At 45.8% G+C, this 16,338-nt stretch overlaps 1 protein-coding gene across 10 annotated transcripts in view; it reads left to right on the plus strand.

Moving 5' to 3' along the window:
• The window catches only part of KCNQ2 (potassium voltage-gated channel subfamily Q member 2), a 74,587-nt gene extending 58,958 nt beyond the window's left edge, over window positions 1-15,629 (plus strand). For all 10 annotated transcript variants that reach the window (XM_054516681.1, XM_036395816.1, XM_036395817.1 and 7 more), the window contains 2 exons: window positions 4,334-4,457; window positions 5,156-15,629. In XM_054516681.1, coding sequence (XP_054372656.1) covers window positions 4,334-4,457; window positions 5,156-5,863 — 832 coding nt within the window. In that variant the 3' untranslated portion in view covers window positions 5,864-15,629. The remainder of the gene's footprint in view (window positions 1-4,333; window positions 4,458-5,155) is intronic.
• Window positions 15,630-16,338: the final 709 nt, after the last annotated feature.

The following is a 16,338-nucleotide window of genomic DNA, read 5'->3' on the forward strand; positions in this document are numbered from 1 at the left end:
TGTCAGACAAGCCTTCACTAAAAGCAAGATTTTCATGTGAAAACTTGTGCCTCACACACAGCAAAGATGATTAATGGATCTGAGGGAAGGAGGCCTCAAAATGGAATATTTATTTTATTCAGTCCAAGACTGTTGCTGTATCAGCTTCATGATAATGACTTTCCCCCCACCATTTATACAGTTTCTAATACTGATTAAAAATCTTTTCACATGTCCACAAGGCTCCTGGGATGTTTAGACTTTTTTTCGTAATTTCTCCTTTTTCCAATGATTTTTTTCATTTCCCCCTTATCAAGCTGTGGCTGCAGAAAGCAGCAGGGTACAGAAGGCTGCTGAAATCTCCGATCCCACCCATGAAAAGGAATGTGCTACACCTAATTTTTGGCAGTTTCATCCTCCCACAGACACCTTGTGAGGTGCTCAAGGGGCTGATGGGTGGGAACCAGAGCTCTGAGCAGCCCCAAGCCCAAATCCAAAACCCCTGGGTCAGGCTCTGCTGCTGCCATGATCTTTGTCCTGTGAGGTCCCTAGGGATGGCTCCAGCCTCTCCTGTTTAACCTGCACCCCCTGTTTTAGCCAAATTCTGCCCAGAGAAACATCATGGGAGGGACGTCCCATGAGCTGTCTTCACCCTATGGATTGCTCAGTTCAGCCAAAATCTTTCTGCAGGCAGCTCCCAGAAGAGGCAGGGGGATCCTGGTAGGTGCCCACAGCTGTGGTTTGGCTGATGGTGTTTGCTCCATGCTCTGCACACAGACAATTTGGATAAAATTCCCTCGATCAGCTGACTTAGCCTAGAACAGGTGCAATCTCAGCTGTAATTTTTAGAAAACAGTTGTTGATCTAAATTTGTCCAGAGCAAGTTTTATTGCCAAATGAAGGGGTAAGTAGCCAGTCCTGTGACATGGATGAAGGGGGTTTGGCTTCAATGCCTGGATTGTTTACAAAAATTTATAAGAGATAAAGGAAAAAAAAAGGAAAATACTTGACTATCTATTCCCAAACACTTCATTTTTATATCATTTGAGCCGTTTGACCTTTTGATGTCTGCTTCTGGCCCGAGGGTGACAAATTACACCTCTTGCATGCACTGTTAGCATGAAGCATAATGAAGCATGAGAAAACCTGCACTGTGGCTGATGCAAGAATTTACATTTATTTTGTATCATTAGAAAGAAGGAAAGACAGTAAAGTCCACTTTAAAGAGCAATCCCCTCTTCTTTCTCCCTCCCAAACTGAGGCCCAGCAGAGCCAACCAAGGACAGCAGATGGCACAGTCGGTTGTGCATCCTTAGAAATCTCTGAATCCTCTTCTGCCAGGAAAGGAAGAACATGGGGTTGGCTCTTCCAAAGCTTCAGCTGAATTCTTCCCTCTGCACATGTGTATTTGGCACAGCAAAATTAAGTATTCAGAAGACACAAATCTCCCCATGGGCTGTAGTGTAGAAGTGGGGTGGGCACCCCAGAAGATTCTTGGTCCTTTGTCTGTAAGAACATAAATGCAGTAAGAACATAAATGATCCCCTTCTGCTTGCTAAAGTGGAATATGTTCTTTCTTCTTCATCTTTTGAGCTTTGTTGCCCAGCTGTGACAAAATCTTAAAATCTTGTAATGGCTAAAAGGACCCTCTGCTCTTGGTGGTTCTGAGCTATGTGCAGGTGGGTTGGGGAGCTCACAAAGAATTTCCTCTTTTCTCCTCTATCAGATAAGGCACAAATGAAATCTGGGCTCTGCTGAGGGTAGGAGCACTCTCCTGTGCTCCAGCTTGTGCCATGGGAAGCAAAGGGGTGGGAGACCTTGAGACTGGTTTCTCCCATAAAGAGAGAAGGACTTGGTTCACCTTCTCCCCTCCCTGCACTGAATCCAGAGGCCCAGAGCTGCCCCCCTGCACCATCCTTGGTGCTGCTCTGCCTCCCAGGAGGGATCTGGCTCTGCTTCCTGAGCTGTGGAAGACAACCACCCCAGGACAGACACAAAGGGAATTAATCAAGCAGGAATTCTGAGCTCAGGTGTCAATTATATAATGGGAAGGGGCTTCTGAATGCTTTATGGGTGAGCTCTGGGAGGGCTTCAGCCCTGCTCCTAAACCCAGCAGGTCTAAAAGCGAGTTGTGTCCTTGAAGGTGAGCAACAACTTAGTGCTCTTCTTAGTGATCACTCCAGCTGTGAAGTGCCAGCAGGCCCCTGAAATGGGCCATGTGAGGGTCACTCATGGATAGCTCTTCTCTTCAGACATGAAAGACAGCAGAGGTCCTGCCTTGACTTCTGCAAGGTTAGAATTAGGGTTAGGATGCAATGTTGGGTTCTCCTCTCTGTGTCACAGTCTGTCCTGCCTCCCTGCTCTACTCCACAGCTGCTGAGGGACGTCTCATTTCCATGAGTGGACATATTTCAGTGTCACTGCAGTGCTGGATGCAACAGGAGGACAGAGCACCCTGATTGTTCTTGGCCTTCTGCAATACTCAATAACATTTAGACTTTGGGCCTCTTTAAACTCGTGTTCATTCTTTTACCAGTCTACTTGCTTGTGCATACAGGAGAGGAGGTCATACAGTGGCTGTACCACGCCTTGGCTTGTGATTCCCCACCAAGGTAGCCCGAGGTACCCAATTTAACAGCTCTTTGCTTACATGGTAACAACTTTGTCCTAGGATTTCTTGTGCTGTATGTCCTGTCAGTAATTGCATCCCTCGTGGGGAGTTCCTGTAAATGTCAGTGACTTCCTTCTCCCATTACAAGAGAGAAATAAGGCATGCATATTCCTCACACTTGTAATTCCAGCACTTGGTGCTCCTTGTACTCCTGTGCTTATATTGCTAAGCAAAGGATCAAACATGGCTTTTTAAGCAGAACAGAATTCTGTCACATCCCTGCCCAAATCAAGTAGCTTCTGGGATCAAAGCTAAACTCTGAAACAATTGTTGGCTTATATTTTCTGTCTTTGGTATGATGTGCTCATCTACTTCATCTCTTTGAGCCAGATCTGGTGCTGTAAAGTGCTGTTGCTCTAATATAAGCTAAGGGAGCCACGCTGGTCCATTCCCACTGGTACCTGTCCCTCAGTGTCAACAGCCAACATCAGTATGAAGTCCCTGTCCAGTGTGAAGCAAACAGATGGCTCTTGTGTTGGAAATAGCCTCACGTCTCATTCCTTTCCTTGGTTTTTGTTTGTTCATTTTCCCCTGTCTGTCTGTGTTCAGCTCCTTCCTTTTCCTTCTCCTGGTGCATGGACCCATGGCCCACACGGCAGAACTGTGTAAGAAGCATTTTGAGTTTTCGCTCAAGATTCCTCAACTTGGTTTCAGTCAGATTAATTAACCCTTCTTTCCCCCTGCCACCCTTACATTTGGTGCATTATGCAAGAGTAAAGTTTGCCCAGCACAGAATTAGTCTATAAACCTGGCTGCCATTAAGAAGTTATTCCAAAAATGAGTTGCTCCCCAGACTTTGGAGGGATCAAGAAGCTCCAGTGTTTACTCTCCAGAAATTTATATTTGATGCCTCTAATAAAATTGAATTCCAGCTTCCAAACTGGTTCTGCTCTCCTCCGTTCTCTTCATATGGAGCTGTTAATCAACACAGGTGTTTCCATACTGGGAATGAGGAAGTGCAAATGTGATGTGTGTAAAGAAGCCAGTACCAAATTATGCGCCTGGTAACCTTTCCCAGTTGATTTGGCAGGAGCCTCCTCTGCTGCTCCCAGCTGGGAGCCCTGCTAATAAAAAACAGTAAATCTAGCAGTACAAGTGTGAATTGCATTGATATGAAAACAGTTTGGTAATGTTTGGTGAGTTCTGGCCAAATTCAGCCTTGATGTAATTCCACTAAAACAGTTATCACTGCACCTGTTTGTCTGGATCTTAGGACAAGCAGCTTATTTTCATGGACATGAGAATTACACATGGACATTTGCATGGAGGAGAGGAAACTGCTGCAAAGACTGAAAAAGATCCCATTGATATTTGCTAGACAGAAAACTTGATCTTCCCCCAAAACAATAATTTCTCAGTGCAAATAAGAAGTTAATTGATTTGGAAGAAAGCCAGCTAAAGAAATTCTTCGCAGTGGGTAAATTTACTGTGCATAATGTGCCAGGTTTTATCTGTATAAACAGAAATGGATAATTTCAAACTCTGCTAATACCGCTCTGAATTTTGCATCTGAATTAACACTTCAGTGCCACTGCGTGTCTGTGAGTAATTTGGAGTGTTAGCTGGGAGAGAGGCTGTTGCTTTGTCCCCTGGAGGCACAACAAGCAGTGCCCTCCTCACCTGCTGCCTCCAACTGACTCCAGGTCCTTTTCCGGGGGTGGGGGGATTTTCTGATCCCGGTAGAGTTGACCAGATTGTTGGGAGAGGATCCTCCATGACCGACAAGGATCGGACCAAAGGGCCGGCAGAAGGGGAGCTGCCTGAAGACCCCAGCATGATGGGCAGGCTTGGAAAAGTTGAAAAACAGGTATCTTGGGTCAGGATGGGGCTCTTGTCAGAGGATGTTGCATGCATTGTGTTGGTTTTTCCTTGGCTTTTTCTTTCAGTGGAATGTTACCTTTTAGTTTAAAAAAAGTGAGAGCCCAGAATACTTGAAAAAGAAGCAAGGTGGATGTTATGAAAAGGCACTAAATGCCTTGGAAGCCTAAGTGCTACTTTCAAACCAGGCACTTTGAGTCTAGTTTAGTGAGTTTGTCAAAAGCCTGCATTATTTTTGAAGACAGCACATTGGTTTCTTTGCCACCACACTGGACACATTTCAAATGAGTCCCCGAGCCTGGCTGCTGGAGCTGCTGGCCTTGCTGAAGATTTAAAATCTTCCTAGAGCATAAGGCTGAGAAATCCCAATGGCCCTCTGAGCTCAGACAAGTGCAAAGTGAAGGAAGGAGCTGGAAGGGGCAAGTGTTCTCCTGCTTTTCTAGGACTTGGTGCGTGTCATAAAGATCAGAGGAGCATAAGGAAAATCCTGTTACAAGGGGGAGACTTAAACCCTTCTGAACAGGACAATTAAATATTCACTAAAAGCTCGAGATGCTGTGGGTCAGTGTAGGCAGAGGTGATCTATGAAGCCCAGCCCCACACTTGTGCCTGGATGGAAGTTGCTCATACTCAGGATGTTGATGTGCCTCAGCCTGCAGATAGTGCTGGAACTGTGGTGTTTTTCAGGTTCAGTCCATGGAGAAGAAGCTGGACTTCCTGGTGAACATCTACATGCAGCGGATGGGCATCCCACCAACGGAGACAGAGGCTTACTTTGGGTCCAAAGAACCAGACCCGGCCCCTCCCTACCACAGCCCCGAAGACAGCCGGGAGCACATCGACAAGAACGGCTGCATCATCAAGATCATCAGGTCCACCAGCTCCATGGGTCAGAAGAACTTCTCCGCCCCACCAGCCCCGAGCAACGCCTGCCCACCCTCCACGTCGTGCCAGCGGCAGAGCCACGGCTCCTCTCCCATCGGGGACCCCGGCTCGCTGGTCCGGATCCCGCCTCCGCCCTCCCACGAGCGCTCCCTGTCCGCCTACAGCGGCGGGCACCGGGCGAGCAGCGCGGAGTACCTGAGGAACGAAGACATTACAACCAAACACCACGAGAGTGCCATGAGAGACAGCGACACGTCCATCTCCATCCCCTCGGTGGACCACGAGGAACTGGAGCGCTCTTTCAGCGGCTTTAGCATCTCCCAGTCCAAAGAGAATTTGGACATCCTTAACAACGGTTGCTATGCAGCCGTGGCCAAAATCAGACCCTACATTGCAGAAGGGGAGTCAGACACCGACTCTGACCTCTGCACGCCCTGTGGTCCCCCCCCGAGGTCGGCCACGGGCGAGGGACCCTTCAGTGACATGGGCTGGTCAACCCCCCGGCAGTGAAGCCTCCCTGCAGCCGCCGAGCCGCGTCCCAGCGCTGGCAGCTGCCTGCTCCAGCTGTCCACGTGTTGAACTTCTCAAGGAGATTGACAGCTAAGGTTTTCCTCTTTCTAGGACACCCTTAGCTGGCAGATACTTTCTTGCAGCTTACTCTGGGGGGGACAAGCAGGTCCGAGCCTGCACTTGTGGAAGAGGTCACGGTGACGAGCGAACTGGAGCCGTGAAGTCCAGATTTCTTTCATACTCTCTTTCTAAGATCATTAGGTGAAACTTTCATGGCACAGAGTAGGCAATTTGCATTACTTGGGAATCTTCAGATAGCAGGGCGGGAATAAATCAACCAGCCAGGGCTTTTGTAGATCACATTAACTGGTGGCTGACAAGTGTTAGGTGGGAATTGATATGTCATGGCAGGAGCTGATCACACCTCTAGGTGTTTTGGAGTCACAGACAGAACACGTGTCTGTTTCTGGCTTAGGTTTCAGGGCATGTGTAATAGTGAGGGGTTGTTACTCCGTGGTTCCTCATTAACTGTCAGGAAGGTGACATAATTCCAATATAATACATGGAAAATCCCTGGAGGCGAGGGATGGTGGCTGGGATATTTCCATGAGCAGCAGACGTGGCCTTAAGTGGGACTTGCCGGGGTACTGCTCTGAACCAGAGCAGTTTGGAAATGATCCCATCTTGGGAAAAACTCAGAAAATATGAGCTTGAGTGCAAGAAGAGGGACAATCCAGAGGGCAGAGAAATGAGACAGAGAAGGAGGACGAGACACTATGAGGATGGAATTTTATATTTTTAACCATGTATTATATTTAATAATCTCTCCTTCTGCTGGCAAGGGACTTGGGGGTGCTTTGAAAGCAAAGACGAACCAAAGGCAACCCCTCTGGAGGGCTGTCATGATCCCAAGCCATTCTCATGGCCGGCAGCGCTGTTGGGGAGGCACAGCCACCAGGCAAAGGGAGAGGGTGGACATGCAGGATGCTGTGGTCCCTGCCTTGCTGTGAGTGAAGTGCTGAGCTCCATCCTCTGGAAGCCCTGTTGGTCAGAGTGGGCACTTTTCTTACAGTTTGCATCGTGCCTGAACACTTTATTGCACACACTATGCCCATGAAAATCTTTCCTTTCTTCTTCTGCCCTGCCAAGAACCTCACCCCCACATTCTCGGGACGTCCTTTGGTTTGTTTGGATCCCTCAAGCTGAGTTAAGAGGCTCTGCTTTCTTTCTTTCTTTCTTCATGGTCTTTCAGAAGCCTCTTGCCCGTGCTTGCCTGCAAGTTGTGCCAATCCCAGTCTGCTCCATTTCGTTGTGGAAGCACTTCCTTTTGGAAAGGTCATTGTGTGGTTACCAGGAACCTCAGCAGCTCCTTCAGCTGGGGGAAGGCAAGGGGAAAAGTGATGCTCCAAGTTTCTTTTGGGACCAAAACAAAGCCACAAAGTGATCCTTTACATGGATAAGTTGGTAGGGGTTTTTATTTGCAAGGGCATGGATCAGGAGAAGTTTGGTTTGGGATCTGTTTCCAGGGCTGGGACACCATCGCTGGCGTTGTGCCTCTGAACCTTGCTGCGCATCCACAGCCCAAATCCCACACGTGTTTTCTGCTGTGATTTCAAACCCTGTCTTTCCACATTTTCCCTGTGTCATATCAAGAGCCTGTTAAGGCTGTTTAGGTGACAACTTCATTTCTGTGTGGCCTTTGAGAGGCTGGACATTGATTTGCTTGGGGTGAAGGGAGACTCACAGCCTTTTCCTCTCCTCCTGTTTGCTTGACCAAACACAGCAGGGAAGATGTGGGTGGAGTCTGACAACTTGCAGACAGGAAATAAAACCATTATTTTGCTAGTGCCCAGGGCCAGCACACAGGTCTTATCATGGAATGAGGAAGGGGGAAGTATCTTCACAACTTTTCCTGCCATTTTTCACCATTCAGGAGGGGGAAAACCTTGTTCTTAGGGAGAAACTGGGCTTCCAGCCATGCTAGTTCTTTTCTTTCCCCTCTTGAACCATGTTTTTGTTAACTTCTGCAGTTTTTTCCCCTCTGTTTGTGCTCCAAAACTCCTCCTGGCTCCAGATTCCTTTGCGCAGAGTTAATGCAGCGATGCCCTTGACTTCCAAGCAGTGACAGCTTTAAATGCCAAATGTCTGTAAATTGTGCAGATTTGCCTCTGGTGTATTCCAAAATGAGATCCTTTCTGCTAGAACAAGAAGTGTCAGCAGGTCCTAAATCAAATGTGTGGCCTGGGCTTTCTACCGACCACAAGAATGGAAATTGCATTTGGTGAGGCAAAAATCGACATTGCTCCAGCCAGCTGCTCACTGCAGATTTTGTCCAAATCAGAGATAAAAAAGATTTATTCTCTTCTTTGTTTGCAATTACTTTTCAAGTAATTGAAATTTGGCACAGAGGCTATGATATAGAGGCAGGAATGCCAGATGAGGATGAGGATGATGCCATGCAGTCCTACTGCAGCACAGGTGCATGACTGGTCTTCAGTGAGAGAATCACAGAATCATCCATTCACAGAACCACAGAATGGTTTGGGTGGAAAGGGACCTTAAAGCTCATCTTCAGGGGTTGCATAGGAAAAATTGAGTTTTTCCTCTTCAACTTCCTGCACTAGAATCTATAAAGATCTTTTGAATTGTATCTTGAAAAGTTGTTGGATTTGTCCTGTAATCAGTGATTGCAAAAACCTGGTGTTATACACATTTCACACAGAATTCACATAGAATTTTTCTTTGAAGGTATGAGAAGTATTTTTCTGTGGCGTCATATCAAAGAAAGTCTTACACACCTCCATGCACAACCATGCCATGAATCATTTCTCATTCATCCAGGCAAAACCCCATGCACTTTGGGGTTAACTTACACTAGAATTAGCTACAAATAACACTCATAATTTCCATGAAATTATTTAAGACTGCATAAATAATATCAGGTCCTGCTTGTTGCTTATTGACATAAATGATTTCATTCTTCCCCTAAATCACACTCCAATACTCTGTGAAAAGTCTTCCCTTCTAATCACTCAGCTCCCCCATGTCTGTACCACACATTCCTGGGGGCAGTCTCCTGCAAGAACCACCAGACTACAAGAAAATAAATCAGTTATGGGTTGCTGATAAGGCAGTCCTGATGACAAAGATCTTTAAAAGGCTGGGCAGGCAAACTTTGTCCCTCTGCTGAGCCTCTCTTGGGCTACTCTTTGCTTCCCTCTTCCTCCCAAATCTTACTCTGCAATTTTTGGAGGACAGAAACAAGTTCTAGACAATGCCAAGTGTGGACGGAGGAGTCCAAAGGGAGCTGAAGATGTGAAAGCCAAATTTCCAGCAGACCATCTTGAACTGCTCCATGGCTGCCCATGCCCACACTGGGCTCTGTGCCCAGAGCCTGCTTCCAGGTGTGTCTGTGCTGAATGTGAAGCCATGACCTCGGACCACAGCATGAGCTCTGGTCTCCAAGAAATTTCTGGTTTTTTGTTTTTTTTTCATAATCTGGGTCTAGGTCTGGAAAGAAATCCTGCAATTGGCCCACCCATGGGATGGAGCAATGCCTGGGGCTGGGACATGAAGTTTTTTGGTCCTTCAGGTCCAAGTGTGAGTTGAGGTGGTCTGAGGAGTTCTCTAAACAGGAGATGTGGCTGGAGATGTTGCAAGGTGGCCTTTCATAATGTGACCCCAAGACAGAGGAACAGCCATAAGTCAAATTTCCCAATATTTGGGAAGGGACTTTAATGTTACTCAAGTGCAGATTTTGTATGTGAATTTCCTTGTTGACCCATTTTCTTAACAACAATTTTTAAAGCCAAAAATATCAAGGAGCTTACCAAAACCAAACCTCTCACCCAGCTCAGAATGCTATTCTATTTCTTTAGACTGACTATGTAACAGATCAGATTTTCTAAAATTTGCATTTTGTTTCAAATGCTGCTTAATATGTCCAAATAAATTTTGCAGGGTCATTGCTATTTACGGATAAATAGGTATATTTTTACATTTTTAATTGATTTTTTAAATTTTAAATTATGTGAATTTTTAGAAAAAGTTTGTATACTCTACCTGAGAAGCCAGAGCATCACCTCAGATACAAATGCTCCCAGATAATTGCCCAAGAGAAAAGAAAAACACCTTCACTCATACTTTTCCCAAGAGGGAGCCGCTGGAAATGTCATTTTCCTGATATCCTCAGACCACCATGGTCACAGCAACATTATTGCTAAGACTAAAATGTAAGTACTAAAAGAGAAACTGAAATTCCTAAGGAATTTACCCAAAGTTGTCCCATACAAAGACCCTTAGCAGTGAGTATTTTGTTGGGAATGTTAAAAAGCCCAGGAGCAGGATAAGGATTTCTGTTTCTCCATCATGTGAACGCTCAGGCTGAATGAACCCTTAGTCTCCAACATTTTCTTCCCAACCCACAGCTGCATGCCCACATCCTCCCCATCCTCTCTCCATCACGGGTCAGCCTCTTCTGTTCTCATCAGCTTCCTTTTCCTGAGCCACAAACAAGGAAATCAGATACAAAAGCTCCTTCAGCTGCAGGTAGCATTGAGGAGAAGGCTGTGGGGAGGGCTGAGGGCAGCAGCCCCTCCGAGCCCTGCAGGGTCACTGCTGCTCAGAGGTGTAAAAGCAAACCCTTGCTTTTAGCACACAAACACCCCGACTTTTCTGCCTCGTGGAGCAAAACCCGCTCTGTGCAGGGGTGTGGGTTCACTGTTTTTTTTTAACAATAACAATAGGGTGGGTTTTTAATAATAAGGATAATAATACTGCATAGGAATCTTCTTTAGTATATCTTAGTGTTTGATGCCCCAGTGACACAATACTGCTTGCCTTACCTTAGTGTCTAGAGGGAGAGGGGTCACACACCTTTTGATACACTATTAATCACGCTTTGAATTTAGGTAGCAGCAGGAACCTTTTTAACTTATGAATGTGCTTTCTGGACTATCTCACTGACTGTACTCTCAATTTTTGCCTGCTACTGCATGCAGCCTGAGATGAGTAGACAGCAATATGCTCCAGCTGTATCTGCACTCCCAGATTGCTGTAGTACCTGACAAGGTAAACATTGCCAAAAGCATCACCCTGGGGAGAGGCTGTGCTCCCAGGGAGCCACCTCGCAGGGTGCTGCGGTGCTTCTGTAGGTAACACTAATATACCAAGTGTCTTTCATGCTGCAACTGGTCATCACCCCATCCCTCTGATACAGCATGCACAGACTCCATTTCTACTGCTTGTAACTACAGGGTAAAAAAAAACATGTTTGTACCTGTGGTTCCTTCAAATGTGTAAATGGGGAGGAGAAAATACGAATTGTATTGGCTGTGTGTCACAACCTCCTTTCCACCTGGATGCCTCTGAAAAAGAGCATCCCAGATAGCCCTTGCTGTGGGTTTGGAGGAGCAGGCAGTGCCAAGGATGGAGGCCTGGTCTTCATTTCAAAGATGCCATTTGAACCCACACATGTGGGACCTGCCATATGTCTGGTTTAATTCCTGTAGGATTCTCTCACCTGCATCCAGCCCTGGGGTGCTTTTGTGCCTGCAGCACAGCCCAAGGTGCAGGGGAGAGGGTGACTTCCAAACCTTGGAAGCCACTCTTTGGAAATTCCACCCACCCTTCTCTACAGCCTTGGTGGTCTCAGGCACCCTGGAACTGTGCCATAACCATTCCTCATGGAAGCATCTCTCGCTCTCCTTACAGAATGGCGCTGAGCTACATTTTCATCTCCATAAACATTTTGCCAGTGTTCTCCCCACTGCAATACCAGGCTGCCATGAGGCCTTCAGGGTTTGCCCATCTTGCTGGTGTTTGCAGTCTCTCCTATCTCTTGGCACTGCTGCCATGACTGAGTTTGACCCCAATTCCTCCCCTTCCTTGCCCAGACCATTTACCAGGGAAGCTGTAATGGCAGAACTCTGCTCTGAGACTTGGCCTGGCATCACCAGATGCACCAGAGAGCCTTTGTGTTTTGTTAGCACGACAGTTTTGTTTTTTATTGGCAATTTATTTGCTTCCTCATTGAGCCACCATGGCCTCAACACATCCCTGGTTTGTTCTGCTGAAGCTTTTCCATACGGGGATGGGGTCTGTGCTGTCTCTCTCTGCCCTCTGAGGGTTTGTCCTCGTGGCTTTAGCTGATTAAAGTGAAACAGGGATGAGGTCTGGCTCAGGTTTTCTTGTCCAGGTGAACGTCTCTGAGGAGAGCTCACAGGCTCTACCAATGGAGATGTTTTTGCTCCCTGAAGCCAGAGCTGTTTTCAAGAGCCTTGTCCCCTTTGGCAACCCACAGATGTGGCTGCGCATGCCAGGCTCCAGCTCGGTCATGGGGAGAGCTGGAAAGCAGCTGGTCCAAGCTGTGCTGTTTCCAAAGCTGCCAATGAACCTGGAAGCACTTTGCCCTCTCCTGATTCCTGTAAATACAGCTGCAGGTAGATTGTTCAAGCAGCATCTGTTTGCCTGGTTCTGAGAAACCACAAGGCTTTCCAAAGCTCAGTGCCAAGCCCAGGCTGGATTTCACCTGCAGCTATGCCTATAATTTTAGGGCAGGGTTAATGATTTCAGGTAGAAGCCATGCCAGAGCCTCCAGTTTGGATGGTTCTGACCCCAAAACAAGGCTGAATGTCACGCTGCCAGCAAAGCCTCTGCTGGAATTTCAGCTCCATTTGACACTGATGACTGTGGATGTGGAGAGATGCTCTTTTCTTCCCACTCCACACAAGAAAAGCTCAGCACAAGCCTTGCAAGCCACAATGGGAAAATACCTCCTTATTTTAACATGCCACGGGCACCTCCCTTTAGAGCAGCAGCAGCATTTCACAGTAATTGCTTAAACTTGACCAACACAGTGGCCATGATCCAGTGTTTTCCATATGCAGTGATGCTCATGAAAAGGATCGATCACAGGTGTGGATGTGGTTCTTTAGCCTCTCCACAAACACCGTGCTCAGCCTTGCTGAGAACCCGGACAAGCCATCAAGGCTGGTGACAGGTCTGCTCTGTCCTGCCTGCTTATTCACACTGGTCCAGCATCTTCCCTGGAGCTGGAGTTTCCCCATGCTCCTGTCAGCAGACAGGATGGAGACCTTTCTTTGTTGGTTACTCTTCCCTCCCCCCAAAACCCTGAAATTTGACATTTCTTCACTTTTTCTCAAAAAATTCACGCACAGTGTAGAATACCTGAGACTTTCAGGAACACCAAGACAAAACAAGATATAGCTGATAAATGAGAGAGATTTTGTTATTTTAAATCAAGAGCAGATTTTAAACATAGCTGCAGTTGCTGCGTGGTGTATCAAACGCTTTAGGAGATTCAAGAAATTATTCTTATAATGTTTTATTCTTTTATCAGTAATTCATATAGGTGGGTGCCACTGTTCTTATACAGCAACAACACTCCACACACTAAAACTATATTCCTGTTTCTCCAGTATAGACACTGTATTTATGAAACTTATCTTGCTTGGTGTCACTTTGGCACATTATCCACATGTACTGCACACAGATTGCACATTACATGCCATGTGCTGATAGGTATCTCTACATGTAATCAACCTATGTGCATTGAACAGACACCAAAGTGTCACCTGCCTGGTTTGTGATGTGACTCAACATAACTGGGAAAAAGGAAAAAATGAACATCCTGTTTTGTTAAGAAATTCACTGCATTTGAATGCTTCTTTAAACAGATTTTAGCGGGAAGCTAAAACACGAGATTGCCTCTGTGATGTTAATTAAAAAATACCTGAACAAAACAAACACACACAGCCCATAAATACTTAACAGCTACTGTATTCCTATATATTCTTCATTGCTATTCATCTGAACTGTAAATTCTGTACAGATTGAATGAAGCTCACAGTTTATCTTTGTCATAACCTGCAGGATAAAAGGACAACACAACTTTGGCTGCAGAAGCGTGTGCATGTGGTTTGAGTACATGCACCACGTGTGGCTGTGTGTGCATGTGGGTATGAACACGTGTGCACACGTGTTCTTTATCAAAACAGACAAAGCTGCATCTGAGATGCACAGGGGGGAAGAAAAGTTCTGTTTTGGAGGTGAGACAGTGGGTAAAATAAAACCAAATTACTTTTTCAATAATTTGTCTCGGTAAAAAAGGAAGATTTGCAGCGGGGATTGGTGTGTGTGACTGCCATCCCAAGGAGAAATCCCACTTCTGAAGGCAGCACAGCCCATGCAGCAGAGCGATGCAGTTCTTTGAGTGATAATTTCTTTGGCTTCCTTCCAAAAAAAGAAATATAATAGAGTGGCCAGTGCGAACTTCAAGTCCAAAAAGCCCATTCCTAAGATGAGTGGCCAAGCAGTTGTCCTGTGCCTTTGGAGATCCAAGGGCAAAGTCTTTTCATGCTGTGCCAGGGTGTCCCACGGCAGCGGTGCTGGCTGAGGGCAGTGCCAGGGTCTCCCACAAACCTACTGCCCAAGCAGAGGATCCCAGTGCCCCATGGCTCTTACCTTTGCCTACATTTAAAAAGCCCCTAGGTAAGACATGTTTAAGAAAAGAAACATTAAAAGCCCATCTTTGATCTTAGAGTTATGGAAGAAAGGACCGCGTTATAACCAATAAATCTCATTTTCTGAGCAGGTCAGCCCACAGACTCAAATAGCCCCTATACAGAGATTTCACCAGCCTCACCAAATAAATCATGCTCTAGGACTGAATTTTGCCAATATTTTCACAGATACAAGATTTATATTGGGTAGAGCTTACCCTTCAGTGTTTAAATAAACAAAGGCACGAAGAGGAAACTTTTCTGGTTTAATACTGCTGGATGCCTTGAATAAATAGTAATCAAATTTTTGCATTGGCCTGAAATTCATCTCTGGGTCCAAAGTTCTCAGCTGTAAGAGCTGCTTCAGCCCTGAACAGTTACTGAGCAAAGGGTACATCCATTTCTGGAGTGTGTTGCCGCTTCCCTGAGATACCTTGACACTCCCATGGTTTGTAACAGCACCTGGCTCATTTGGCCTTACCTGGGCTAAAAATGGTTCACGTTTTTGTCCTGACAGTGAGAGCTGAGAGGTGAATTTCCCGCCGGGAAGCGCCGGGGCTGGGCTGAGCCGGGAAGTTTGGTTGTCCTTTAGAAAGCAAAGACAGCTGCTGCTTTGCTTCCTTTCATTTGCTCTGTTGCCTTGGCTTTCTTGCACTTTCGTTTCATCTCCAAAGAATCTCTCATAATGCCTTTGGTACTTATGTACAATTTGAAAACATTTTGTATGTATGGAATGAGACACACTTTTCTCTTGTAAAATAGCAATCGGATTTTCTTTTCTCTCTTCTTCTTTTTCTTTTTTTTTTTCTTTCTTTCTGTTGGTGAATGTGTAATTTCCTCTGTACATTTCAATCATGACTTTGTGCAATGTACATTTTATAGGGACAGGTGCCAAGGGAAGGACCTGTAGTTTTCCTAAGGGACTGGCTAGAAGCTGACAGACAGTCATACATGGTTTTACATGAGCACCGTGGAAAAGCAACGTAGCCCAGACTTTTACACTGAAGCACTGAGCGTGGGTCAGCTTGTACCTTCACAGGAATGACTGTGGCAGCTGCAAAACTCTTATTGTGTGGTGTGAAAAGCAACAGTGACGGTTGCAACTGGAAGGGAAATGGAGGAAAATTAAATAATCACAATCATTAATTTAAGCCTCGAAGCATCAGAATGGAAAATTTGCATTCAGTAAAAATACCAGAGATTTAACCTTCATGAGATGAAATACACATTTATTTTTCTTTGCACTTCTTCTGCTCTCTTTGTTTCTTTATTTGCGGGAATTTCTTGGTATTTTGGGGACGTATTTAATGGCTGATGAAGAGAAGAGAAATGGGGACCTGACTTCCTGACATTAAACCTCCACACAATTTCATTTCCAATGTTAGAATATATTTCTCTTTCCCGTGTATAAAATCAAGCTCATAAATCTCAGATGCCCTTAGTTACAAGGACACTGCCCTTCAGAGTCCTTTGACAATATTGACTCTCTTAAGGTTCAACATCAACCACATCCTGGCAGATAAAAGATGGTTACTGAAGCCTTTCACCCCCTGAGCCAGCTCCTTATCACCCTGCTAAAAATGGAGGTTGGTGTCATTGAGGTTCAGAGCCAAGAAATGGCACTGGCAAGGGAGATACCCATGAGTTACTTTGCTGACCAGGCATCAGCTCTAAATCAAAAAAGTTGGATTTTGGAGCACTGTCTAGGAGTGAAGTGGATTGACTGACAGTATTTCCTGTAGTGATCTTGGCTGAATAAACAGCAGTTCCATTTTGTAAGTGAAGAGGAAAATAAAATCCCTCCATGCTGATATTTTTTTCCAGAATGATGCAGCATGAGAATCTGCCTGGTCCAGGGCCTGGGTTTTAGAAAGCCTGCCAGTCATCTGGGCAAGGCAGTGGCAGAGGCTTGGCAGAATGAACAGTGTGCCCAGGCACAGCAGCTCCTGCTTG

The sequence above is a fragment of the Molothrus ater genome, chromosome 17, assembly GCF_012460135.2.
Source record: "Molothrus ater isolate BHLD 08-10-18 breed brown headed cowbird chromosome 17, BPBGC_Mater_1.1, whole genome shotgun sequence".
NCBI lineage: Eukaryota > Metazoa > Chordata > Aves > Passeriformes > Icteridae > Molothrus > Molothrus ater.